The sequence below is a fragment of the Cryptomeria japonica genome, chromosome 7 (assembly GCF_030272615.1).
Source record: "Cryptomeria japonica chromosome 7, Sugi_1.0, whole genome shotgun sequence".
NCBI classification, from domain to species: domain Eukaryota; kingdom Viridiplantae; phylum Streptophyta; class Pinopsida; order Cupressales; family Cupressaceae; genus Cryptomeria; species Cryptomeria japonica.
Genome location: NC_081411.1, coordinates 862,300,762 through 862,328,282, shown reverse-complemented (window position 1 = coordinate 862,328,282; position 27,521 = coordinate 862,300,762). Strand labels below are relative to the sequence as shown.

At 36.9% G+C, this 27,521-nt stretch overlaps 1 protein-coding gene across 2 annotated transcripts in view; it reads right to left on the bottom strand.

The window, feature by feature from the left end:
- LOC131047042 (uncharacterized) overlaps window positions 1-27,284 on the bottom strand; it is a 73,316-nt gene extending 46,032 nt beyond the window's left edge. The window contains exons 1-2 of one of the 2 annotated variants that reach the window (XM_057980841.2): window positions 27,031-27,284; window positions 19,482-19,559 (exon numbers count right to left, since the gene is read on the bottom strand). In XM_057980841.2, coding sequence (XP_057836824.1) covers window positions 19,482-19,559; window positions 27,031-27,086 — 134 coding nt within the window. In that variant the 5' untranslated portion in view covers window positions 27,087-27,284. The remainder of the gene's footprint in view (window positions 1-19,481; window positions 19,560-27,030) is intronic. The other variant, XM_057980840.2, reaches the window with a different exon arrangement.
- Window positions 27,285-27,521: the final 237 nt, after the last annotated feature.

Sequence of the window (27,521 nt, the reverse complement as noted above, 5' to 3'; positions counted from 1 at the left end):
GCGACTAGTAGATGCCCCTGCCTTTGGAGTCACCATCTTGACACCTACATAACATTTCATAATTAGTAATATATCTTGAAGTGTAGAAATATAGAGTAGAAAGGAAGATTTAAGATTTTAATTAGGAAACTTCATGATAAATCCTGAGTTATCATTTCCTAATTAATTATGCCAAACTTAGAATTTTCAAAACAAAAGTTCAAAATTCAAATCTTCAACAATGGTGTCAAGATGATTTCGCCATACCTCCTCTTGAGTATTAAACTCTAAGAAATGATGCAAAAATAGGTGAATTTCACTAGGCAAAATGTAGATCGAAGTTCTCCCTTGAATAAAATGCGCCTCCTTTAGCCTTCAAAAGACCACTCCCTTCTAGCCTTCAACACTTGAAAGAAAATCACTCCAAACAAACCAGATTTCGCACCTCCAATTAGCCTTCCAAATTCGCACTTGAAGCAATGATTGAATGATTTGAATGGTGAAAAAACACCTCCAACATATAGAGCGCCCACCACTTTGGTTCCTCTAGGCCGACTTGGCAAAAAGGGGCTAAAAAAATAAATAAAATTCCAAAAAAGGAGGGGCCGACTTGGTAAAATAAATAAAAATAAGACCTCAAGCGCTCCATATTTAATTTTAATTTAATAAAAAATTAATTTTAAATGCCTTCACAATAAAAGTTCAATTTTTTAAGGCTTAAAATTAATTTATTAAATGCCAAAATGTCTTTTACTAAATGCGAATTTAAGTTTAATTTTTTCAAATGCCTCAAAATTAGTAATTTTGGCGATCATTTTAAGGAATATCAATGCTCAATAATGTAAAAAATGAAGGATATCACCAACTTCGCCCTGGACCTTCAGTGAAGGTCAGGAGCGATTTTTCAATCTAGTCCTTGCATACCTCCTTTTTTCGTCCAAAACTTCATCTAGGCATTTAAATGGCATTTATAACTGCAGTTGTGAGTTTGATTTCATTTGATCTCTAAGAGGAAAGTGCTATTAGGACTTTTTCGCCCTGGACCTTCAGAGAGGGTCAGGAGCGATTTTTCAATTTTGCTCTTAATCCTTTATCTTTTAATTGTCAATTCTCCTTGCGGGATAAGCAACGATCTCCTTCACTCGTTCTATGCATGCTTGATTTGCTTTTGCAATGCAAAATAGGGGCTTCAAAGATTTTCGCTCTAGGCCTCCAGTGAGGATCAGGAGCGACTTTTGCAATTTAGGCTAGGATCATCAAGTTTTGGAGGTAAATCCTTGTTCATCACGTTTTGGAGGACCCCTCCACCTTAGCACAACCTTGCCTTAGCGCAATCTTGAAGGGAAGTTGTTGGTTTTGCAAATTTCGCCCTGGGCCTTCAGTGAGGGTCAGGAGCGATTTTGAGTCTTTTGCACAAATTCTTGATCACTTCAACTTCAAATTACCCTCAAGGCGTAGAATATCATTCTTCACTCCCTTTTAAGTCTTGGAAACAAAATACCATCTCAAAATACAAGGGAAGTGAGAATTCTTGGAAATTTCGCCCTGGACCTTCAATGAGGGTCAGGAGCGATTTTCCCTATTGTCATCAAAATTTGCACTTTTAGCATCTCCATTCCACTTCAAGGCCTTTCAAACACCGTTTCTAACTTGTGCCTAAGCTTAGCTTTGCTCAATTTTGGAGAAAAAGGTCGGATATTAGGTTTTTTGCCCTGGGCCCTCAAAGAGGGTCAGCAGCGATTTTGCAAATTCAAGTTTATCCATCTTTTGTTAGCCCTCCAAGTTATCTTCAACGGGCAAAACACACCCTTCTTCATTCATTCAAGCAAGATTTTGTCTTAATTCTTCAAAGAAAGGAGAGAAACTTAGAAATTCGCCCTGGGCCTTCGGAGAGGGTCAGGAGCGACTTTTCAAACCTGGCTTGATTGCTTCCTTGTTGATCCTCCAAATTATATTCAATGGGTAAAACACACTTGCTTTCATCTATTCCAATCATAAAAATCACTTTGACCTAGCAAGAAATGTGCCTTTTGAAAATTTCGCTCTAGACCTTCAGAGAGGGTCAGGAGCGAATTTTGCCATCTAGACCAAAATGCTTCACTTTTCATCATGAAATGTCTGTACTAGGGAAGATTTCATCTTGTTTCACGCTATGAATAAAAGTTCAAGTCCAAGAAAGGTCTAAAAATGTGCATATAAAGAATTTTGCTCTGGACCTTGAGAGAGGGTCAGGAGCGAATTTACTCCCCTTGGGCAGAACTCCTTCAATTCATCATCTCCAATCAAGTTTGGACACTTTATCACGCTCATTTCATCCTCTACCATGCCTTTGATATCTCAATTTGACCAAACAAGGCCAGGAATGACTTCAATAAGTTTTTTCGCCCTGGACCGTCAGAGAGGGTCAGGAGCGAATTTGATGATTCCAACAAGATCCTTCATCATCTCAAGTTAAAACTCCTTCAGGTGGGTGGAGAAAGTCATTCATTTTCCGTTCATGCCCAATACTTGGTCCTTTTTTCACTGTAAGTGGAGGGAAATCAAAATTTCGCCCTGGGCCTTCAGAGAAGGTCAGGAGCGATTTTTCCCTTAGCCTTCAAAATTCATCATTTTTCATGCCTTCAAATCTTCAAAAGCATCAATTCACGTCCAATCATCTCTCTTGGAGACCTTGCACAAAACAAATTAGAAAAGTCAGTGACAAATATGCCTTAAATAACATTTTCACCCTGGACCCTGAGCAAGGGTCAGGAGCGATTTCACCCTTTTTGGCTAAATTATTCGAAATTTAAGTCTCCAATCACTTCACGAAGCAAAGTTAGGTCATTCTCAAGGCCAGGAACCAGTTAGCAAGCCTTCTCAAAACAAGAATTTGTGTTTTAGGATGCAGTTTGCCCTGGACCCTCAGGAAGGGTCAGGAGCGACTTCTCTATTTCAAGCATCATTTTGCTTTCAAAAAATTCATCAAAACATCCCCAGGCACGAACACCAAAATCCTCTTAAAACATCTCAACACTTAGCCGCCAAAATTGTGAAGGAAATCCAGTCTACAAGGATTTTCGCCCTGGGTCCTCAGATAAGGTCAAGAGCGAAATTTGCATTATCAGGCTCTTGATCTATTTCCTCACTTATTTAACTTAGCCCACTAGAATCACTTTCTTCACTGACTGTGTTTAATTGACTTAGACCAGGAAACAACTGGACCTTACCGTAAAGACCTTCAGTCTAGACTTACCTGAGACCAATTTGACTCCCCTGATAGGCTTACCTTATTTCAACAATCTCAATTCTTCAGGAAGACACTTAGCAATTTTCCAAAATTTGACTGGACTTAGCTTGAATAACGTCAAAAGGGACCCTTAAGGTTTAGCCCTAGCCCAGACAAACCACTTACTCACTCAAAAACCCTCAAAGCAGAGAGAAAAACAAGCAAAACAAAAGCAAAAAAGAGGGGGTCCCCATTCTAATGGGGCGATGTGTGAAATGGTCACAACAGTACCCAGGAGTTGGATGCCGAGAGGGCAGCGCGGATGGCTATCGAGGACAAATTGGCTAGGGAGACGATATCATTTGAGTAGCATTTGGTGGAGGCTGAGACTGAAAAGCGTGTTTTGCAAACAAGTTTGGTTTAGGCACAGGAGGACTGTGATGTCAAGGAAAAAAAGAACTACTTGCAGAAGCAATAATGGTGAATCCGCACTTGAGCATCGGATGGTAGCAGAAAAGGGTTTTCAGGCGAGGACGCAGCAGGTGTATGAGTTCCGGGCACGACTGGCGTCAGCAGTTCCTACATCTTCTTCATCGGCGGTGCAACTACCTCCTTCAAGGACGCCCCCTCAACGCCTTCTTCTCAATGATTTCCTTATTGTATACAGTGTACTTCATCTCCATTTTGTTTTGTTAATCCCAGATTTTTGTCCTTGTCATCCGGAGACGACTTTTCTTGGGGGGGGATGATGTTGGTCGTAAAATGGGCTTTGTACTACTTGTTAAGCTACGTTGGTTAAGTATGTTAGTGTCGTCGTGGGTACTTGTCCGTTGCACAACGGTTCCCCACGGGTGGTAACCGCAACCCTCGACCGTGTCTTTATATATGCTCTTGTACTTCTTGTTGGAGACACAAATGCAGAGAATGATTATTGTACTAGACATTTTGGCATTAATAAAAGCATTGCTTAGTTTTTGGTTACTATTCTATCCTATGGTTACTATCTGACTATTGATATGCAATATTACTAACACAACCCACGGGGTAAACAGTATTTCCATACCAGTACCAGCGATCTGTCACCTTTGGTAGAAAGACCAAGAAATTGTCTAAGTGACGCTGCTATGTACACCAAGTAGGAATTCATGTAGAAGGTGAGGGTGGTTGAAACTTGTGACAGCTGCTCACACGGGTTATCATTCATGACTTCACCCCAGAAGATATGAGACTGCCCTTTCCTCATGACTACAATATACTTGTACATCCAGATCTCAAATACATTGGAGTGTTTCAATACCATTATTCTGCTAAGAAGTGTAATCATATCGCTGACTTCCTCAATGAAATCAGACCAATACAACTTGGGCAATCTTGAGAAACAAGTTCTGGGAGTCTTGAGCCATTTAGAGTTAATATGCCTTATGAAACCTGACCTCTTCTGGTTATATGATCAAGAGCACTCTTCATAGAGATATCTGCATACACCGGGGCAGTAGGAACCTTGAAGATCTTGTCAATAGTTCCCGAATCCAATCTAATAATGATATTGTCGTCATCATCCTTGATTGTTCTGGATCCTCTGTCAAACCGAGCAGCGCGGGCGAGCACAAACTCTAGCTCCAAGGCAGCCACTGGGAAAGTTGAAACCAAATGGATGTGACTATTTAGGAGCAATTGCATACCATGGCTTGATGATCCCTCTGCCCTTTTGAGAAACTCAGACATGTCAACATGTCCAATCTTTGTGTCCTTAATCTCATCCACAGAAGAGCTCACCTGAGAAGGAGCAATCTCGTTTTGGTACTTACAATACTTGTATTTCGTCTTCTTATTGGTAGGAGATGTCAGCTCTTCTGTCACTGAACAGGAATCTGCAAAATTACGATGGAAACTCAAGAATTATGACATCTTCAGAAGCTATTGGGGATGCCATGACACTTGGTTGGAAAATCAATGCTCAACCCTAGACCTATTTGGATATTTATCATGAAAGAGAGTGGGCAAACTTAAAAGATGCTTTACAAATAAGATTTGGACAACGACAAGGGTGGAATTCGGATCTTGAAGGATGGTCTGCAAGTGGAATAAAAGAAAGCTTAGGATGTGTGACTTGATGGCAATGATGAAACTCTTACTTGCAATTGGGTCTCAAAGACCCGAATGCAAGTAAGCAAGCTTGTGTGACAATAGGAAAAGTCTTCAAAATTTGCTCTCGAAATTGGATCTTTGCGATTGATGGCAAGAAAACAAGTTTTACATATTTGGAAACTACTTGCAATCGAGTCTATGAGACCCAAATGCAAGTGCACATAGCTTGCAAACAAATGGTAGTAAATTTTGTAATTGCAAAAGGAGAATATGAATTTGCTCTCACGCTCTGGAAATCCAAAATGCATCCTTTAAGGCATAATGGGGGAAAAACATAACACTTGGCACTTGTAATTGCATCTCTAGGACCCAATTGCAAGTGAATAAGATTTGCAACAATGAAAAGAGCTTGCAATCGAGTTCTAGAGACCCGATTGCAAGTGGATGCTCCTTAAGAACCATAAGCTTGCTTGGAAGGAAAAGCTTGTGTTGTGCGTTAAGCACACATCACCCTACTTCACATAGAACCCCAAGGTTTTTTTTGTTGTTGCAATCTGCCTGTCCGTAAAGAGAGAGAGAATCGGCTTAAGGAGGCTGAGTCAAAATCAAGCAAATTCGCACAGTCAAGCTTCAAATGCCGAGATTGAAAAGTTCATATATGCGCAATGTCTCTCAGAATCCCGAAATTACTAAAGAGAAGGTAAGGTAAGGCATTTGAAAACTCTTGCATTTCGGCTTTAGGAAGCGAATTTCGTCCATTAATCAGGTCGCGATGAAGGGTAAAGAGGGGTGGATGCATTTCGTCCAAAATACCCGAAGTAGCAAGGCAAGCTAAACCCTAAACTACGTGCAAGGCAACCAATAAGCCCGAAAAATCACAAATGAAATGAGGAAATATGAATTGCGGGCATAAAATCGCCCATTTTAGGTGAAAATGTCGAACCAAAAAGGAGCGTTCAATAAGACCTAAATAGGCCATTTGGGCCAAAATACCCAAAAATAACCCAAAGGCAAGGTCGCGTGATTTATTTCTTGCAGAGAAACAAAAGGTTAAATCACACATTTCCTCAAAATCATGATTTTTCATCCTACGGGTTTGGCAAAAATAAATCTCTCAAAAACACTAAAATGCCTGAAGTTTGCGAAAGGGGTGTTAAAAACTTAAAGGGAAAATCTCACATTTTAACTCAAATTGCCCGAAATTCCAAAGAACGAGCATTTCACAAGTATTTGAATCGTGCAAGTCGCCTCATTAGGCCGAAAAGTCTAAATCATGTGAAGGGGGGCTCATCTAGCCGAAACTTTAGCTAAGTTCAAGTTCACAAAATCGCCCATTAAGCCGAAAATGAAGTGAAAAGGTTAAACTCGCACACTCCCTCTATTAGTCGAAAGTAACTAAGAGTGCAAATTAACGCAATCTAGCTTTAAAGGCCGAAAATAAGAAGACATCAAGTTCGCACTTTAAGCTTCAAAAAACCGAAAATGAAAGCAAGCTCCAAAATCACGTTGTTTTGACAAAATGACCGAAGTTTCATTTAGTGAATAGGGGCGTTAAACGGCAAACTCGGGCCCATTGAATGTTTTGCAAGAAGCAAAACAAAATCACGCATTCTAAACCAAGTAACCGAATTTGCCATTAAACCAAAGGGGGCATTTTATAAATTTGGCGACTATTAAGATTGCAAAACAAAAATTCAGGAATTTAATCATATTAGAAAGCTCGGACCTCCTTTAGGTTTTGCGAGAGAGAAATAAAGTTATCTCATTTCCCCCTCAAAGCCTGAATTTCTCCCTAAAAAGTGGAAAGATGAAATAAAAAATGGGGAGGGGGTCGATTTATTTATTCTACCTAACAAACCTGAGTTTGGGCCCGTTTCAACATCTCGCGTTTTACCTAAGACAACCGAATTTCTCCCTTAAGTTCAGTGTAAAGTTCAAAATCATGACATAAAGTGAAAGCAAAGAAATGGAAGTCTCGCATTTCATAACTGAGCTCGAAATTTCATCTATATAGGGGGTCGTTCAAATTAAAGTTCGCCATTTTAATAAAAGCCAAACTTCGCCCATTACAAGTTAAATGGCCGAATTTCGCTAGAAAAGAGGGTCATTTAAAGTTAAATTTAATGTTTGTTAAATTAATTTATTTAATTTTTCAAAATGATTAATCCAAGTCGAAATTGATTATTTGCAGATCAACGACGTCAAGAAGATAGGATTGCGATCGAAGCCAAGAATGCATTGTGGAGTGCAGAATCAAAGCGGCGAAGCACGGGGAAGGGCGCCATCACTAGACCACAAGAAGGGCTCATCTAGCCGAAACTTTAGCTAAGTTCAAGTTCACAAAATCGCCCAGTAAGCGGAAAATGAAATGAAAAGGTTAAATTCACACACTCCCTCAATTAGCCGAAAGTAACTAAGAGTGCAAATTAACGCAATCTAGCTTTAAAAGCCGAAAATAAGAAGACATCAAGTTCGCACTTTAAGCTTCAAAAAACCGAAAATGAAAGAAAGCTCCAAAATCATGTTGTTTTGACAAAATGACTATAGTTTCATTTAGTGAATAGGGGCGTTAAACGGCAAACTCGGGCCCATTGAATGTTTTGTGAGAAGCAAAACAAAATCACGCATTCTAAACCAAGTAACCGAAATTGCAATTAAACCAAAGGGGGCATTTTTTAAATTTGGCGACTATTAAGATTGCAAAACAAAAATTCAGGAATTTAATCATATTAGAAAGCTCGGACCTCCTTTAGGTTTTGCGAGAGAGAAATAAAGTTCTCTCATTTCCCCCTCAAAGCCTGAATTTCTCCCTAAAAAGTGAAAAGATGAAATAAAAAATGGGGAGGGCGTCGATTTATTTATTCTACCTAACAAACCCAAGTTTGGGCTCGTTTCAATATCTCGCGATTTACCTGAGACAACCGAATTTCTCCCTTGAGTTCAGTGTAAAGTTCAAAATCATGACATAAAGTGAAAGGGAAGAAATGGAAGTCTCGCATTTCATAACTGGGCCTGAAATTTCATCTATATAGGGGGTCGTTTAAATTAAAGTTAGCCATTTTAATAAAAGCCAAACTTCGCCCATTACAAGTTAAATGGCCGAATTTCACTAGAAAAGAGGGTCATTTAAAGTTAAATTTAATGTTTGTTAAATTAATTTATTTAATTTTTCAAAATGATTAATCCAAGTCGAAATTGATTATTTGCAGATCAACGACGTTGAGAAGATAGGATTGCGATCGAAGCCAAGAACGCATTGCGGAGCGCAGAATCAAAGCAGCGAAGCACGGGGAAGTGCGCCATCACTAGACCACAAGAGGAGCTCATCTAGCAGAAACTTTAGCTAAGTTCAAGTTCACAAAATCACCCAGTAAGCCGAAAATGAAATGAAAAGGTTAAATTCGCACACACCCTCAATTAGACGAAAGTAACTAAGAGTGCAAATTAACGCAATCTAGCTTTAAAGGCCAAAAATGAAGGCAAGCTCCAAAATCACATTGTTTTGACAAAATGACTGAAGTTTCATTTAGTGAATAGGGGGGCATTAATCGGCAAACTTGGGCCCATTGAATGTTTTGCAAGAAGCAAAACAAAATAACGCATTCTAAACCAAGTAACCGAATTTGCAATTAAACCAAAGGGGGCGTTTTATAAATTTGGCGACTATTAAGATTGCAAAACAAAAATTCAGGAATTTAATCATATTAGAAAGCTCGGACCTCCTTTAGGTTTTGCGAGAGAGAAATAAAGTTCTCTCATTTCCCCCTCAAAGCCTGAATTTCTCCCTAAAAAAGTGAACAAATGAAATGAAAAATGGGGAGGGGATCGATTTATTTATTCTACCTAACAAACCCGAGTTTGCGCCCGTTTCAATATCTCGCGTTTTACCTGAGACAACCAAATTTCTCCCTTAAGTTCAGTGTAAAGTTCAAAATAATGACATAAAGTGAAAGGGAAGAAATGGAAGTCTCGCATTTCATAACTGAGCCCGAAATTTCATCTATATAGGGGGTCGTTTAAATTAAAGTTCGCCATTTTAATAAAAGTCAAACTTCGCCCATTACGAGTTAAATGCCCGAATTTCACTAGAAAAGAGGGTCATTTAAAGTTAAATTTAATGTTTGTTAAATTAATATATTTAATTTTTCAAAATGATTAATCCAAGTCGAAATTGATTATTTGCAGATCAACGACGTCGAGAAGATAAGATTGCGATCGAAGCCAAGAACGCATTGCAGAGCGCAGAATCAAAGCGACGAAGCACGGGGAAGCGCGCCATCACTAGACCACAAGACGGGCTCATCTAGCCGAAACTTTAGCTAAGTTCAAGTTCAAAAAATCGCCCATTAAGCCGAAAATGAAATGAAAAGTTTAAATTTGCACACTCCCTCAATTAGCCAAAAGTAACTAAGAGTGCAAATTAACGCAATCTAGCTTTAAAGGCCGAAAATAAGAAGACATCAAGTTCGCACTTTAAGCTTCAAAAAACCGAAAAATGAAAGCAAGCTCCAAAATCATGCTGTTTTGCCAAAATGAACGAAGTTTCATTTAGTGAATAGGGGCGTTAAATGGCAAACTCGGGCCCATTGAATGTTTTGTGAGAAGCAAAACAAAATCACGCATTCTAAACCAAGTAACCGAATTTGCAATTAAACCAAAGGGGGCGTTTTATAAATTTGGCGACTATTAAGATTGCAAAACAAAAATTCAGGAATTTAATCATATTAGAAAGCTCGGACCTCCTTTAGGTTTTGCGAGAGAGATAAAGTTCTCTCATTTCCCCCTCAAAGCCTGAATTTCTCCCTAAAAAGTGAAAAAATGAAATAAAAAATGGGGAGGGGGTCGATTTATTTATTCTACCTAACAAACCCAAGTTTGGGCCCGTTTCAATATCTCGCATTTTAATTGAGACAACCAAATTTCTCCTTTAAGTTCAGTGTAAAGTTCAAAATCATGACATAAAGTGAAAGGGAAGAAATGGAAGTCTCGCATTTCATAACTAAGCCCGAAATTTCATCTATATAGGGGATCGTTTAAATTAAAGTTCACCATTTTAATAAAAGCCAAACTTCGCCCATTACAAGTTAAATGGCCGAATTTTACTCGAAAAGAGGGTCATTTAAAGTTAAATTTAATGTTTGTTAAATTAATTTATTTAATTTTTCAAAATGATTAATCCAAGTCGAAATTGATTATTTGCAGATCAACAACGTCGAGAAGATAGGATTGCGATCAAAGCCAAGAACGCATTGCGGAGCGCAAAATCAAAGCGGCGAAGCACAGGGAAGCGCACCATCACTAGGCCACAAGAGGGGCTCATCTAGCCGAAACTTTAGCTAAATTAAAGTTCACAAAATCGCCCATTAAGCCAAAAATGAAATGAAAAGGTTAAATTCGCACACTCCCTCAATTAGCTGAAAGTAACTAAGAGTGCAAATTAACGCAATCTAGCTTTAAAGGCCGAAAATAAGAAGACATCAAGTTCACACCTTAAGCTTCAAAAAACCGAAAATGAAAGCAAGCTCCAAAATCACGTTGTTTTGACAAAATGACCAAAGTTTCATTTAGTGAATAGGGGCGTTAAACGGCAAACTCAGGCCCATTGAATGTTTTGCGAGAAGCAAAACAAAATCACGCATTCTAAACCAAGTAACCGAAATTGCAATTAAACCAAAAGGGGCGTTTTATAAATTTGGCAACTATTAAGATTGCAAAACAAAAATTCAGGAATTTAATCATATTAGAAAGCTCGGACCTCCTTTAGGTTTGGTGAGAGAGAAATAAAGTTCTCTCATTTCCTCCTCAAAGCCTGAATTTCTCCCTAAAAAGTGAAAAGATGAAATAAAAAATGGGGAGGCGGTCGATTTATTTATTCTACCTAACAAACCCGAGTTCGGGCCCGTTTCAATATCTCGCGTTTTACCTGAGACAACCAAATTTCTCCCTTAAGTTCAGTGTAAAGTTCAAAATCATGATATAAAGTGAAAGGGAAGAAATGGAAGTCTCGTATTTCATAATTGAGCCCGAAATTTCATCTATATAGGGGGTCGTTTAAATTAAAGTTGGCCATTTTAATAAAAGCCAAACTTCGCCCATTACAAGTTAAATGGCCGAATTTCGCTAGAAAAGAGGGTCATTTAAAGTTAAATTTAATGTTTGTTAAATTAATTTATTTAATTTTTCAAAACGATTAATCCAAGTCGAAATTGATTATTTGCAGATCAATGACGTCAAGAAGATAGGATTGCGATCAAAGCCAAGAACGCATTGCGGAGCACAGAATCAAAGCGGCGAAGCACAGGGAAGCGCGCCATCACTAGACCACAAGAGGGCCTCATCTAGTCAAAACTTTAGCTAAGTTCAAGTTCACAAAATCGCCCATTAAGCCGAAAATGAAATGAAAAGGTTAAATTCGCACACTCCCTCAATTAGCCGAAAGTAACTAAGAGTGCAAATTAACGCAATCTAGCTTTAGAGGCCAAAAATAAGAAGACATCAAGTGCACATTTTAAGCTTCAAAAAACCGAAAATGAAGGCAAGCTCCAAAATCACGTTGTTTTGACAAAATGACCGAAGCTTCATTTAGTGAATAGGGGGGCATTAAACGGCAAACTTGGGCCCATTGAATGTTTTGCGAGAAGCAAAACAAAATAACGCATTCTAAACCAAGTAACCGAATTTGCAATTAAACCAAAGGGGGCGTTTTATAAATTTGGCGACTATTAAGATTGCAAAACAAAAATTCAAGAATTTAATCATATTAGAAAGCTCGGACCTCCTTTAGGTTTTGCGAGAGAGAAATAAAGTTCTCTCATTTCCCCCTCAAAGCCTGAATTTCTCCCTAAAAAGTGAAAAGATGAAATAAAAATGGGGAGGGGGTCGATTTATTTATTCTACCTAACAAACTCGAGTTTGGGCCCATTTCAATATCTCGCGTTTTACCTGAGACAACCAAATTTCTCCCTTAAGTTTAGTGTAAAGTTCAAAATCATGATATAAAGTGAAAGGGAAGAAATGGAAGTCTCGCATTTCATAACTAAGACCGAAATTTCATCTATATAGGGGGTCGTTTAAATTAAAGTTTGCCATTTTAATAAAAGCCAAACTTTGCCCATTACAAGTTAAATGGCCGAATTTCACTAGAAAAGAGGGTCATTTAAAGTTAAACTTAATGTTTGTTAAATTAATTTATTTAATTTTTCAAAATGATTAATCCAAGTCGAAATTGATTATTTGCAGATCAATGACGTCGAGAAGATAGAATTGCGATCGAAGCCAAGAACGCATTGCGGAGCGCAGAATCAAAGCGGCGAAGCACGGGGAAGCGCGCCATCACTAGACCAGAAGACGAAATCTACCAACAAGATTGAAGACCAAGAACACAAAATGCTACCAAATGTGCATTCTTGGGAATACACTGCTGGAAGAAATTCCAAAAAATCAGTTTAAAAAACTGAAATTGTTTATTGTAAAAAGACACCTACCTGTGGGACCCACCTAATTTATTTTAAATAAAAGGGACACATATCAGTTGTGTCCAACTACCTGATTGACCAGATTAAAGCCAAACAGTTGTAGGTAGTTGGAAATGTGGTTGGGGGGATAGCTGAGAATTGAGTAGGCATGGGTTAAAGTTGTCAGGCTTCTAGAAGGCAGATCAGGGCTTTTCGATGCAGTCAATTTTGGCCTTTGATTCAAAATTGTAAAATCTATAAAAGGTAGAGGCCTTTCTCTTGTAAAGGGTTGGATTTTTAGAGTTAGATTGTTAGATTCCAATTAGATAGTTAGAGTTTTTGTATAAGGTTAGAATTTAGTAGTTAGGAATAGAGTAGAAATGCTGCAGAAATTGTTGTTATGGCAGCTGAAGCAAATATATGAACATTGAAATATGGTGTTTGTTGTCTTTGTTTTCTTTTGTTTGCATGGTTTCCTTCAGCTAATTAATTTTAGAGTTCAATGATTTTTAATGACAAAATGTGGGAGGGTATTTGATGCATTTTTGGTTCATACCATTGGTGACCTATTGATTGTAGGTCAACCTTACTGTTCTTAGTTCAACTGCAGGTGTTCGTCTTAGGCTACACCAGAATTGGATGCCTAAATGAGTGTCTCCGGTCTGAAAATCCTTCATCCCTTGGAGATTACATTGTTCTTGTCTAGTTGTGAGGGTCTCTCTGGTGAAACAAAAATTTGTTTATGTAAATTTGTCTACCCGCTACACTAGTCATTCTTATCGTTGTCCTTAGGATCTCCTAAACCCTTCTCCTTTGCTTTTATTTCCCAGTTTGAAAATTGCAGCAGACCAGCTTGCTGCAAACGTAAGTCCCCTTGTGCTCCCAGCAAAACACATCAACCATTGAGCTATCCCGCAATCATGAACTGACATTTGGAACCTTGAGGTTGCCCCCTTTGATCAACTGAAACGGCATTAGGGATTTCCTTATACAAGAGAGGATAGGATACTCAGTGAATACATTCTATTCTACGTTGGCCGGAGAGAGTTGTAGCAATACGACTTTAGCCACGTCAACAACTTGCAATCGGGCCTCAGGGACCCGATTGCAAGTGAATAAACTTACATTGGTGGGAAAGAAAATAATCTTTACAAGTGAATGAAACACTTGCAATCGAATTCAAAACCCCTCACTACAAGCTTCAAACACTTATTATGAATGCTTAGGCACTTGCAACAAAGCCCAAATACATGGATGTTCAACGGCTATGCACAAGAAAAGACGATTTCAAATTTCAACAACTTTTGGCATACATATGCGAACCAAGGGAGGGAAATCACAAAAACGCATTGCAAAAACATAAAAGAGAAGAAACGAAAAGAAAGAGCCAAAATAAACTCTTACACCTCAAGAGAAAAGCCCACGAAGATGATAAGGAAACGCACAAACCTCAAACGTGAAAGACTCATATAGGAAAGGAAGAAGAGTCCTACCCAAATGCATCCTCAAACAAACTATAAATGTGACTGAAACAAAACCCTTCTTTATTGCAAGACAATAAGAAAGGAAGAGGGAAAACATCGAGTTCTAGGAGGCCCAACGCAAGAGCAAAATACAACTTCTTTCACTTCCGAAAAATACACTTGTAATTGGGTTTCAAAAGCCCAAATACAAGCAATATTATTTGATGTTATGAAAAGAGTTATTCACTTGCAGTCGGGTCTTAGAACCCCAACTACAAGTCTTTTTACTTTAATGAACTTTTCTTTTTTTTAAAAAGAAAAACCTCTCTTACTTGTAGTTAGGTCTGTCGGCATTGTATGAAGATTGCATTGATGAAGTATAGTGTTGTCATTTATGTCAATAGTAACCGGTAATGGAGTTGTATTGCAACCGGTAGTAAAGCAGTGATGGAATGCAAACCGGTAATAAAGCAGTGATGGAAACCGGTATTGATATTGTTATTCAAGCAAAGTGATCAATCGGTAACCCTAACCAGTTGATAAGCAGAACCCTAACCGATGAAGCCTGGTGAATCGGTTGTGATGATCTATGATTGAATGATGATCGGAGATGAAGATGCCATGTATGCATGATGCACGTGATGAGTTTCAAAGTGGTTTTGGCGCGTGAAGATAACCATTTATCTTGGGAATGAGCAAATGCATAGCATGAAGTGGAAAACGCGTGATGAGCTACAGGATCCTATGTGCGGTGATCCAGGAGCAGTTGATGTTGTCTAGAACAATGTGTAGTTGATTGTTGTGTAATCCAACGGTTATTATTGAACCGATATGTTTGTAATCTCTATGAGATTTGTATGTTTTGTGTTGTGTTACCGGCCCATTGTATTTGTATTTAAGGTCGATGAGTTGTTTGTAATTGTCGTTGGCAATTTGATTAAGTGCGGTAGTGTGATTGTTGCCAAACCAGACGGAGTGTCTGCAGAATGTTGTGAAAGCAAATAGGAGCATAAAAGGATCTGATTAAGCAGAGCAATGCTATTACAAGATCAGCAAAGACCATGTTGTTCTCTAGCCATTACAACAGTTAAATCCCCTAACCGGGTAAGCTTTAACAGGCTAGGTGTTATTTAAATCCTCTAACCAGGTAACCCATTAGCTTGGATTTGAAATCCTCTACCGAGGTTACTCCTAATAGGGTATTGCCTCCCACAAGGTATTGTAGTCAATCCCTTAACCGGGTGGTCCCTAACCGGATATGTTCTTAACAGGACATTATTGTATAAGCTTCTAACAAGGCTTGGCTCCTAACAGAGCGAACTTCAAAAGAGTTCAAAATACTTGTGGGTATTCATCCCCACCGTGGTTTTTCCCATTTCGGTTTCCATGTGAAAAATCATTGTGTCAAGTGGTGAATGATTTTGTGGATATGTTTTGATATGGTTGATTTGAATAACTGGTAAAGCCACTTAGATATGTTTAGATGACCGGAAGTGATCTGAAATGAGCTATTACTGATGTTAGTAAAATGGTTTAATGTTTTGGTTAAATGGTATGTGACTTTCAGATTTGTTACATTGTATCATTGATGTTTTGATCAACCGGTAAAGTTCGACAATGCAGTTGCAGATTTTGATATAGTGACCAAACTGGTTAGCTTAGCAAGTTGTTTCTGAGTTGGGATTTAATTTGGTGAAAGTTTAGTTTGTTTTCTATCTACTGATTCAACCCCCCCCCTCTCAGTAGTTGATCAGATCCTTATTGTTTCATCATATTATCAAGGTCCTAGGGACCTAATTGCAAGTAAGAGAAATAACTTGCAATGCCTTTGAAAAGTTCCCCTAACTCGCAATATATAGCAACTCCAAAACCCGAAATCGCACTAAAAAGGGCAAAAATAATAACCAAAAACAACTGAAACCTAGACAAAGGCCACCAAAACTTGCACACATGACTAGAGGCTAATCGAGACAAGTATCGGCCTTGAAAAACATGCCTTAGAGGAATAAAAATATGAATTTTAAGGAAAAATTCATAGGGGTTGCCTCAATTTTTGAATTTCAAAAATGAGGACAACACGTTCAACTTTCAAAGAGGGGAACAACATCGAATTGAACCTGTCCAAATTACCACAACAGACTGAAAATACATAACCTGCAATAATTCTACAAGTATAGTGGGCAAGATTTAGTGTCCTCCCAAAAGGGGGCATTACAAACCTGATATGAGTAACATTGAGGTATCCATAAATGCATAGATGGAATACTTGCAAAGTACTCGGCGAGTTTTCAAAAACTCACGAGTTTTTTTGCTCAGTAAGTATCTATGCCGTGCACAAAAAAAATTGCCGAGTTTTATCAAAAATCTTGGCCAGTCTGGCAAAAACTCGGCTGCATAAAAAAAGAGGCCCAAACATGTCAAAAATTAATTTATTTTTTTTCAAGTAAATCTCATTCTCTTCATCAAAATATATACATGAAATATAACATTTAAGTCACATTTCCTTTCTTATACTTTAGGTTATATTTCATATATATATATATATATATATATTGGTAGGATATTTGAGAGTGGTTTCAAATCTCTACGAGTTATAACGCAAATTCTAAGTTTTAGAAGATCTTTTAAATTTTCAGACACAATCAAATTTCAATAATCAATAGGCTCCTATTAGCATTCTCTTTCTCTCTCTATCGCACTCACTTTATTTGCCCCAAATTTTAGACGTATCTATCTCCCTATCACTCTTCCTCAATCCCATTTTGGCGAGGTGGAGAAGCCACATCGAACTCCTATGACTAGACCCTCTAGTTCTATTTCTCCCTTGGTTTTCACTAGAGCTGGGAAGAGGTCGATGTAAAATAATTTGATGTAGTATTTACTTTTAGTTTTACAAAAACAATTTGCTATTTCATTTTGTTCCAGTCTATCAGCCATCAGCATTCCACAAGAGAATGCCATTTTGTATCCAATTTGCATTTAAATCAATCATTTATATCTAGACTCGGCTTGTTTCTTTTGTGTACTCATTAATTGACTCATTGGATGCATCTCCTCATTGAATTTTGCTAAACAAATGCATTTCTAATTAAATTTAAGCAACTTTTTAAGTTGTCGCGTTTTCGCCAAGTATTTATTTCAGGCCTTGGCAAGTTTTTGCTTTTGGCGAGTAGTTCAACTATGCATAAATGCATTATCACATTTCGATCCCATTGTTGAAATTTTTGACATGGTAGGAGAATACTTTGGTGAATCTTCATTTGGTTCTAAGTGTCTAGTTGGTGGTCGCACTCAATCCAACTATCCTAACACTTCAGAGAATCTTGATGATCTAGAACTCCAATTTCAAGAGAATGGTGATGATATTTTTGATAGCAAGTGATTCTATCAAACTATTAATTTATTTGAATTTTATTTTAATGATAAAACTATATTTAAACATCAATGATTTGGAATATGTAGCAATGATGTGTCTACATTGTGTTTGAAGTAATAAAATACTTCTCTAATAGCTTAGAAAATTGCGATATAGTGTGTGTGTGTTTTATGAATGTTGGATCTTGCTGTATACATATTATAGGTCTTGAAAAACTGTTGTATCCTTATCCGATACCATATCTGTATCCATGTCCACGCAACTTTGCCAAAAAGCTTTCAGAACACCAAGACAAAATCTTAAACATTATAACTTCTTTATTGTCCACAGGTTCTGCCTTCTTGTCTCATCTGGGAGAATTTTGCTGCAGATGAAACTGTACTGTATGTGAAGACTGAACAGTGATGTTTTTGGTCACAGACAAAACAATATAACATTTTCAGTTGGTATCAAAAGCATTACTGGTGCTACTATTTTATCATTCTGGAAGTCACATGGGTCTTTGAATCACTCAAAGGAACTTCCTGTCCTAGTTGTAACTTGCTGAGTTCTCTGCAACTCCAATTATGCTATTTGCCTTAAGAATGAGTCTTATGGAGATCTTGCAATTGGAAAAGTCTTCAAGTGTACATTTGGTACTAATGTTAGACAACTTTACTAACATGTCTGATCCATGTCAGATCAAAAAGCATGTCATGATATTCATTACACATCAAATGTTCTGAAATTGCTTAAACAACCCCCAATTTCGTTACATAAATGGGACCATCTGAAAGCTGATCCAAATAGTGGCTCCAGATCTATTGCTGGCAAAACTGCTAAGCCTAATCTAATGGTCTACAGAAACACCCAATCATCTTGAATAATTTGTGATTGTGTAAAACTACCTCTTGCGGCCTATGGTATTACCAAGATATTATATCCAACAACACCCTACTTGGTGCTCCACTAGATACTACAGTAATTCTAGTGGCATGAGAAAATCTGGAAAGCTTGAACACATGCACTATCTTGACAGTGCAACAAACATCATTAAGTGTATCTTGGTTTCGTCCAAAATGCTGAACTTAACTTCCACATGCAGTACCACCGAGTACTGATAATGTCCCTGTTCATCTTGGCTGGGGCAAGCCCCCATTTGACTCAGCTGACACAAGGCAAAGAATCAACCATGGAAGAGCAACCGTTTCATCTTCCACAACAATTCCTCTTCCTTGTGTAGCATTGTGTGATTATATGCACATTTGTAGGCAATTAGAAATCACAGAACAGACAAGGATTGAGAACAACAAACAACTATTCATCTCCTTCAAGAGAATGCCATAAATTTACAACTACACATCAATAAATATAATGTTACATTTTTATTTAGTTCATCTGCATCATCTTGGAATATTATTCTTTTTCTGAATTCTTGATTGATATTTTGTTTCTGGCTTCTGCATATAGCACATTTGAGTTGTGGCAATTTAAAATGTTGTCCCCAGGAATCTCCTAGAATCTGGAACAAGTGCAAGCCTAAAGAAAGTCCCCACATATCATGTGGCCTTAATCATTTTATCATGGCAAATTTTCCACTTACAGCAGCTTCTAAGAGAAAAATGTTCAGAAAGTGAGTTCTCGTGATATATGAAAGATTTTTACTTGATAATGAATTGCCCAGTTTAAGGAAAGATCTGAGAAATAGTCAAAATCATATTAAACACATCATGGAAAGTGTATTTTCATTTTGAATAACAGCTTACCATGTTTTAGAGATGACTGGAAAGTATTTTGTGAACCAAATAACATTATGACTTACGGTGCAATTTGTTTTGTAAGATAACTTTTTTAAAATATTTATAAAAGATGAGCTGACACCCAGAATTAGTTATTGATCAAAATTTTCTTTATCTAAAAGAAAACGCACATACCAATACTTTCCAGTTCTAGAAATAACCTCCAAAATACCTCTGAGCTCCTCTGTGAATTCACACTTTGCATCATCTTCCCTAAAGACCAGTACACAAAAATAATTATGATAAAAACACTTACTAATTAATAAATATGAAACAAAGCTTGCCATTAGAAGATCACATAAAGCCAAAACTAAATAATAGTTTCCCCCACAATTATTGTTCTGTAGGAAAAACATGGCAATGAATAAAATAAGCAAGGAATTTATTTCACATTCCCTATACGGGAAAACAGAAGCATAGCATTTAATCATCAAAAGAATACTAGATGTCTTTCAAAAGACCCGTGGAACCTAGATAAAATTACTAATAAAAATGCAGATAAGAGGGCAAACCAGAACACAACAATTTATAAGACTAGTGGACATACATCAACTTTGCAACTATGCTAATGCAAAAATAAACAAATAAAAAAGGCTTTCAGACTGAATAGTGCATTTTCTGGAGTCCTAAGGACAATAGTATCATAGTAAAAATATAAAACTGGATATAAAAATCTTTATCATATTCATAACAACTCTGTGATACTCAAAATTAGGTTACAAAGAAAAACCGATCCAATGAAAAGAAAGAAATGCATTGATGTCCCACAAATGAAAATATATTAATGTCCACAAATGACCAAAAATATATTAATGTCCACAAGATGACCAAAATGTACTATCAAGTAGCTGCACAGAAATGCTACCAAGTGTTAAATACAGGTAACACATTTGTGGTGAGTGAAAATGGGTGAAAACAACATAGATCCACATGTTAGATGTTCTGGCATTAGTGTGTGATCTATCAAATTCACTTACACAATCACCTGGAGAATTTGAACCATCCACATGGTACAGCAACATACTTGTTAATCAGGGGGAAAAGGTAACAAGAACATGTTCTAGTTCAATTCACTCTCAAAAACAAACATTTGCAATAAGATATATGTCGTTACCTTACATGAAAATCTACAAAACCACAACAATGTACAGCCTTTTCCAAATGTCTTTAAGCAGTGATTGTGTCTGAATATTATTGAATACACTAAGATATATTGCCAGGAAAGACTGACTCTACAGAAAAAAATCTAAGAAAGAACATGTATTCCACAACTGACAAAAAACATATTGCTGTCCACAAATGACCAAAAAATAGATCACTGGGACTGGAACGAACAAGTACAATAACAAAGGATTAAGGAAAAATCGAAGGCCCTAGACAAAATATACAGTTGCTAAAGTTGTAATTCCAAGCTTTAATAACTGTCACCAAGGGTAACGGCTTCTTGAGGACAGCAGTTATAAAGATAATTAAACAAGATCTCAAAATAAAAAGATGACCCTTCTAGAGCCATGCCGCACTCTTCTCCAATATCCAAGAGACATATGTCTCCCTCATTTACATTATTCATACCATCAAGGCCATCTTCTACTACCGGTGGCATTAGAGGGAATTAGAATTTCGAGCACAATTAACAATCAACCAGAAAAATTTTGTAGTACTAGAGTTCAACAAGTGAGTTTGCAAAGGCTGAGGGTAAATATACTACACAAGCCCATGAGAGAAACATTTAAGACCTTAAAAACAGCTCACCTGAAAAGAGTGCCCTAAAGAGAGGAGGTAAAAGAAATGAGGTAAATTGATTCTAACTTGTCTCTTTGCTTCTCTGCAACCTCTTTCACGACACAGAAAACTAAGAGTTCTTGTTGTTGCATGCTTGGGATGAAAAAGAAATTAGAATGATGGCGACCATTTTAAGGATTGAGGTATTAACTGCATTTCATTTTAACAGCTAAGGTACTACATCTTCTCTTGAAAAGTGTGCTAACACACATCTCATGTCTTCTACCACCCAATGGTCATGAATGAACTGAACTAGCTGATGTCACAAAAAGACAGCGCCTTGAGAGTTGGAAATGCCTTGAATCAAGTGGTCGGTGAAATGTTGAACTGCTGAACTATGCTAGCGAAGGGTACACAAGTTCCAATATCTCCCAACTAGCCAACTACAAAGACTCATATACTACAAAGACCGATGCAAAGGCATATGCTTTAAGGGTAGTCGGGGATTTCTTGAACTTACGAACCAAAAGAAAAGATTCAAAAACTTGTTAACTTGCCGATTGGGTACAAGGACTCGACAAAAGCCTGACTGCAAACAAGGCTTAGCAATGTTGGGTAAACATGTCGGGGTAAAGACCGACATAGGAACCAGGATTTTAGACTTAGGGCAAGAAAATGAAAATTTCAAAAATTGAGGTAACAAAAATCTATAGACCACAATAATGGGCAAGCTTGTGTTTCAAACAATATTATACGTGAGACTTTTGGATCCTTTTGTCTTAGGATCTTGGCAATTCAAACTCAACGTGGTTGGTGCAGGAGCATGTAGGTGTATCCGCAATCAGCACCAACCCAAAAAATGATATTTTGTTTTGGTGTGTCTAGGCTCTCAGTGGCACTCTTCATAACCATGTTGCAGATTACAGCTTTGGAAGGATGAGCATAAGTATAATGATTGCCATCATTCTCTCTCACATCACTTTGGTATAAGTTTGTTTGCGCATCCAATAAAGAAATGGGCTACACTCATGAGGGGCATAAAGCCAAATTCCGCAACCTTCACCAGCTACTTTGCAGCCTGTAATGTGAGCTTTGGAACAGGAAATGGACTTCCATCAATTCATACAAAAGTTTTGTCAAATGTTGTAGTTGCAACTACCTGGGTATACGTGTATGCAAAATGTGAAAGCGTAGGCATGAAACATTTGACAGAATGCCTCAAAATGTGGTCAAATGGACTGCGAATGGCGATTACAGTTCATAATCACCCATAAAAGTTATAGTGCCACGTTTAGTTCACCCTCTAAACAAGATACTTGGCATGACCAATTTAAAGCCCAATTAACTTGGAGCTCAAAAACTGGGAATACAAGTGCAATGATAAAAGCATTGAACCGAAAAGGCAAAACGAAAGATTGCAGGATATCTTGGTATCAGCATACCCATACAATATGGGATTGGTCATTGCATCAGTTTCAATACAAATCGAAAAGCCAAAACTGCGTTGCGGAATAAAAGAATGCAGGTCTTTTGTTCCATATGGAAGAAAGTGAAAAGACACAGCCATGAAGCTGATAAGTCAATAGTAATGCCAATAGCAAGAAGAGAGAAGAATATGGAAGGAATGCAAACAGCAAACCAATGCAAACAAAATACAGAGGAGGCAATTAGGGAAGGGGTGCGGCTGCGACCCAAGAGGCATGTGTAATGTCCCCAACTCAAATCAAGACGCTTAGACGTAGTTTGGTTGTCCATTCCTAGGATTACCCAAGAGGAAGAAGACGTAGAGCATCATTGGGTAAGATATGGAGTCCTTGGCTTGTTCTAATTTATAATTTTAAGCTGCGTGCACGTCTTTTGATACAACTTAAGTGAACCTAAGTTATTTTAAGTTGGGCACGTCTTTTTAGGCAATTTTAAGTCATGCCTAGCCAAGGGACTTAAGTTGTCCCCTCTTTTATGTACTTAAGTAACTTAATTAAAACATGTGACAAAAGCCAATGTGGTGGGCACCCAGCTTCAAGAGTTCTTATTGGTGCACATTTTAGGTTTTTATTTTGGAGCCTTGGATTAAGAGGTGGACTATCAAGGGTAAAGATTAATTCATCTTTTTAGAAGTTGTTATAAAACACCCTAAGGGCTCATTTTGAGATCATTATGTGATGAAGATTTCTGTTTATTGCTGCTGCATCTTGGCTTGAGGATTGAAACCCTTAAGTATCTCTGATTTCGGTGAGACATACAAGCTCTCCCTAGTCAGAAGACTGTGTTTCGGTGGAAGAATTCCAAATTGTAAAACCCTAGCTAATTATTATTTTTGGGCTGTAAGCATTCATCAGGTTTGGAGACCAAATTGGAGGAGAATCTCAGAGCTGAAGACTCAGATCTGGAATCATCTACAGCTGCAAACCATCAATTTCTGAGCAATTTGTGGAAGGCTACTAAGGAGCACATAAAACAGACCTAGCATAGACCATTTTGGGAGCTTAGCCTTAGAGCCACTTTGAGGGTCGGCTAGGGTTTTGAAATCATTCTGAACCGGTCTGAGGTATTTTTGGTATTGAAATCTGCATATTAATCTCTGTTTTTTTCTCAGAAGTTTAAGGAAAGACAATGTATTTCAGTTCTGAAAATTCTGGGCAGTAATGAGGGTTTTTGTTGTATTTTCCTAAGCTCAGAAATAATCTGATATCTATATATCAGATATGAAATCTGATCAGAATTCCGGGTTTGAAATGAACATATTTATATGCCAAAAAAATTCCAGATTTTATGCCCTTGTTTGGAGAATTTTTTGTCTTTTTTTAGCACCCATATTTGGGGATACTACAGCATGGTGTGGGTTGCATAGTAAAAGTGTATCGATCAAGGTAGAGGAAGAAATGACATAGCAGAGGAACGAGCTGTGCAGGAAAGAAAAATAGGGTGGAAGCTGCAAATGAGATGAATAGGGTTCTTATTTGCTGTGATAGAAGTTAAGCGGAGAGGGTATCGTGAAGGAAAGCGGGACCAAGTACGGGGAATTTGTGTTCGGTTTGAATACAAAGAGAGGTGAGAAGTAAGTTGGCTGCATAGTAGGGACATTTGCAGGGGTGGGCAAATGCAGAATAGATTGTGAAACTCGACATGGAGTAAGATTGTACAAAATAGAGGCCGATAGAAGGCCATGATTATAAATGTTAAGTTGCAGAAATAATGTATGCTTGTTAAGAATTTGATTGGAATTAGAATATATTTTCTAGACTGTAATCCACGTGTTAGAATCTCTGTATTGGTTTTTGGTCGTTGTAAGTTTTGAAGGCAGGACCTGTCTTGCATCACTGTCTTAAGACAGTCATAGCATGCCACAATAGAAGTGGTATAACAATGATGATTGCCAATAAAGTCTGTAGCAAAGTATATTCCTGGCAACAAAAAAAACTGTAGAAAGTAACAAAAACAATGATCAAACAATAATCACAGACATAGGTTTGATTCATAATTACTGTCTTTTAGCCATGGCCACTTCATTGCAACATATTTTTTTCTCTAGTAAAACAATACTTAAGATGGAAAGTGTTTAATGGAATTATAATCTATCAAAGAAAATTTGTACATACAAAATTATAGATTGCGGGATTCAATGTAGATTACAGAATTTATACCTTTACACTAACTATTAGGTTACATATTTTTTTTCAGAGTAAAACAATACTTGAGATGGAAAGTGTTTAATGGAATTATAATCTATCAAAGAAAATTTGTACATACAAAATTATAGATTGCGGGATTCAATGTAGATTACAGAATTTATACCTTTACACTGACTATTAGGTTACATATTTTTTTCAAAGTAAAACAATACTTAAGATGGAAAGTGTTTAATGGAATTATAATCTATCAAAGAAAATTTGTACATACAAAATTATAGATTGCGGGATTCAATGTAGATTACACAATTTATACCTTTACACTGACTATTAGGTTACAATGAAGGTGGCTTATTCATTACATATTTTAATGTTTATCTTTAATGTTTTTGAGTCAATATGTTATGGAATGGAAAACTTCCTTATTTTTATGAAATTTTATCTTTCTAGTTTATTAAAGTTTTAACTTTAACAAACTTTTGCAAGAGCAATTCAAGTGACTTGCACAAAAGTTCTGACTGAGTTTGTATGGTTCAACATCCAAAAAAAATTATTTTTTAACTAGTTGTTTCTTATGCCAATTCCCTATGATATTTCAAGAGTGAGGAATTCTGTAACTTCCATGAATCTCATTTTCTCGTATCATGATAACTTGAACAAGGAGGCTTGATAAGCATGCTAATAAGTATTACTATTTGCCCTTGGGCCATACGAAGAGTGCATATAGTTATAATTGGCTGCTGAAACTTTACACGGTTTTAAGCCAACTAAGTTCCAATTTGTTTGCCAAAAAACCTGTGTCTCAATCACATGCCCTTGTGATTATTTTTAAAAAGTTCACAACACAAATCTAATATGATAAAAGTGTCTTTTTTTATTTTTTGCTAAGATACCTAAAATACTCAATCAAATGACTTCGAGATTAATTTGAGAGGGCTACCAGCCGGCTACTAACACTATGATCAATTCTAAGCTTATAAACTATACAGTTCCTTTTCTGGGCTGAGATACCTTCACTCTGAAATATTTTATTATTCTAGCTGCAAATGATTAAGGGGTGCTCATCATCCGACTAATAACACACGCTCAAACCTGAGCAAAAGTGATCTACATCTATTTGGTAAGATACCTCCTTTCTAAATACTGTTAATGGTGCATACCTGCTACTAAAATCATATTTAATTATGATCTCATCAAGTTGTTTGTTTGTTAAAACCTATGCATTCAATTACTTGCGTTTGTGATGAGTTTATCTGCTATTTTCTTTATGCTAAGATACTTTAACAATCAATGCTCTTGCGATTACTTTACAGCTGTTAACAGTTGTCTTCTGACACCATACTCAAACCTAAGTAAGGTTTTTATTTCTTTGTTAAGATATCACAATATTTAATTACTATTTTTAATTAATTTAAGTTATTTTATTATCTTGTTATTTATATTATAAATTCTGAGCTCTTTAAATTCTTGTTAACTGAAATACTTTTTAAATATTCAATTATTTGTTCTGTAACAAATTTTAAGAGGTTTTAGAGGCCAGCTATTTACAACTATTCACATTACACAAATCTAAGCTAATGAAATTTCTATAACACTTTATAACTTTCCTTTGCGTTAATTTTAATGGATTTCCTAGTGGTTTACCGAGACTCCACTCACATCTAAGCTAACGAAAAAGTTCCTAACAGCTCCAGATCAAATCTACACTCACAACATCCTCTTTCAATTAAAATACCTGCTGCCTAATGGCCTCAGTATAATTTCAAGTTTATGAAGCTCTCTTTAAAATTTAAATTAGGGCAACAGAAAACTAACAGCCCCATTTCAATCCTAAACTCACGAAACTCGTTTTAAAATTTAAACGCACACAACTAGAAGCTAACGACCGAGAGTCAACCTAAGCTCAAATACCTTCCTTAACAACCCAGAACTTTACAATCCAATTACTACGATTGGAAAACTTTTCCAGCAAATTTTGAACCTTAACCTTCACTATAGTTATAGCTCCACCTTACCCTTCAACAAAACATCAAAATGTAAAGTTTCTTCCAGTTATTTTGTTTTCTGATTTATTTATTTTATTAATAAATGAATGCATTGAAAGTTACAGGAACATCCACACCTTCTCACCGGAACATTAATATTTAACAGCAAGAAATACAGCTAAAACATTTCCTGTTGTCAATAAAACATAATGATCGCACGGCGCATGGCGCATGGAATTGAATACATATGATTGCATTCTATCTAGTTAGTACTCATACTTGAGTGATTATTTTACCTGTAACGCGAGGGTTTTGGAAAAAGAAAAGTAAAATAATTATCAATAATACCTGCAAAATGAAGCCAGGGCTTCTGCGCCCGGCAATTCTTCCCGCGGAAGCTGCATGTTGATTTAAGATTTTGTTTAAAAAATACAGGGAAAATATCAGAAATTGAACTCCCTTTCTTTCAAAATACAGAGGATCAAATAACTATTAGCCGCAGGAACTCAACCAGCATGTATTCGTTTGCCTCACTACTCTCTTTCTATTATGGTAGTTGTAATGACAACGCTTTCCTCCTTTGTCCACAAAAAGGTTAAAAACTTATACCTAGTTTTCCATTTGAGTGGTGATATTATGAGAATTTATTGAAAACTCATAGAAGATTTATTTATTTTAATTATTGTAAAAAAAAAAATTTAAAAATTAGTTTAATTAAAATAATCTAAGTAATAATAAAATATAATTAATTTAGTTTGTTTTTTTTAATAAGTAAATAGCTGCAGAGGGGCAGCACCCTTGTATTAAAAAAGAAGGAGAATACAAGGTCTAATTTAGTA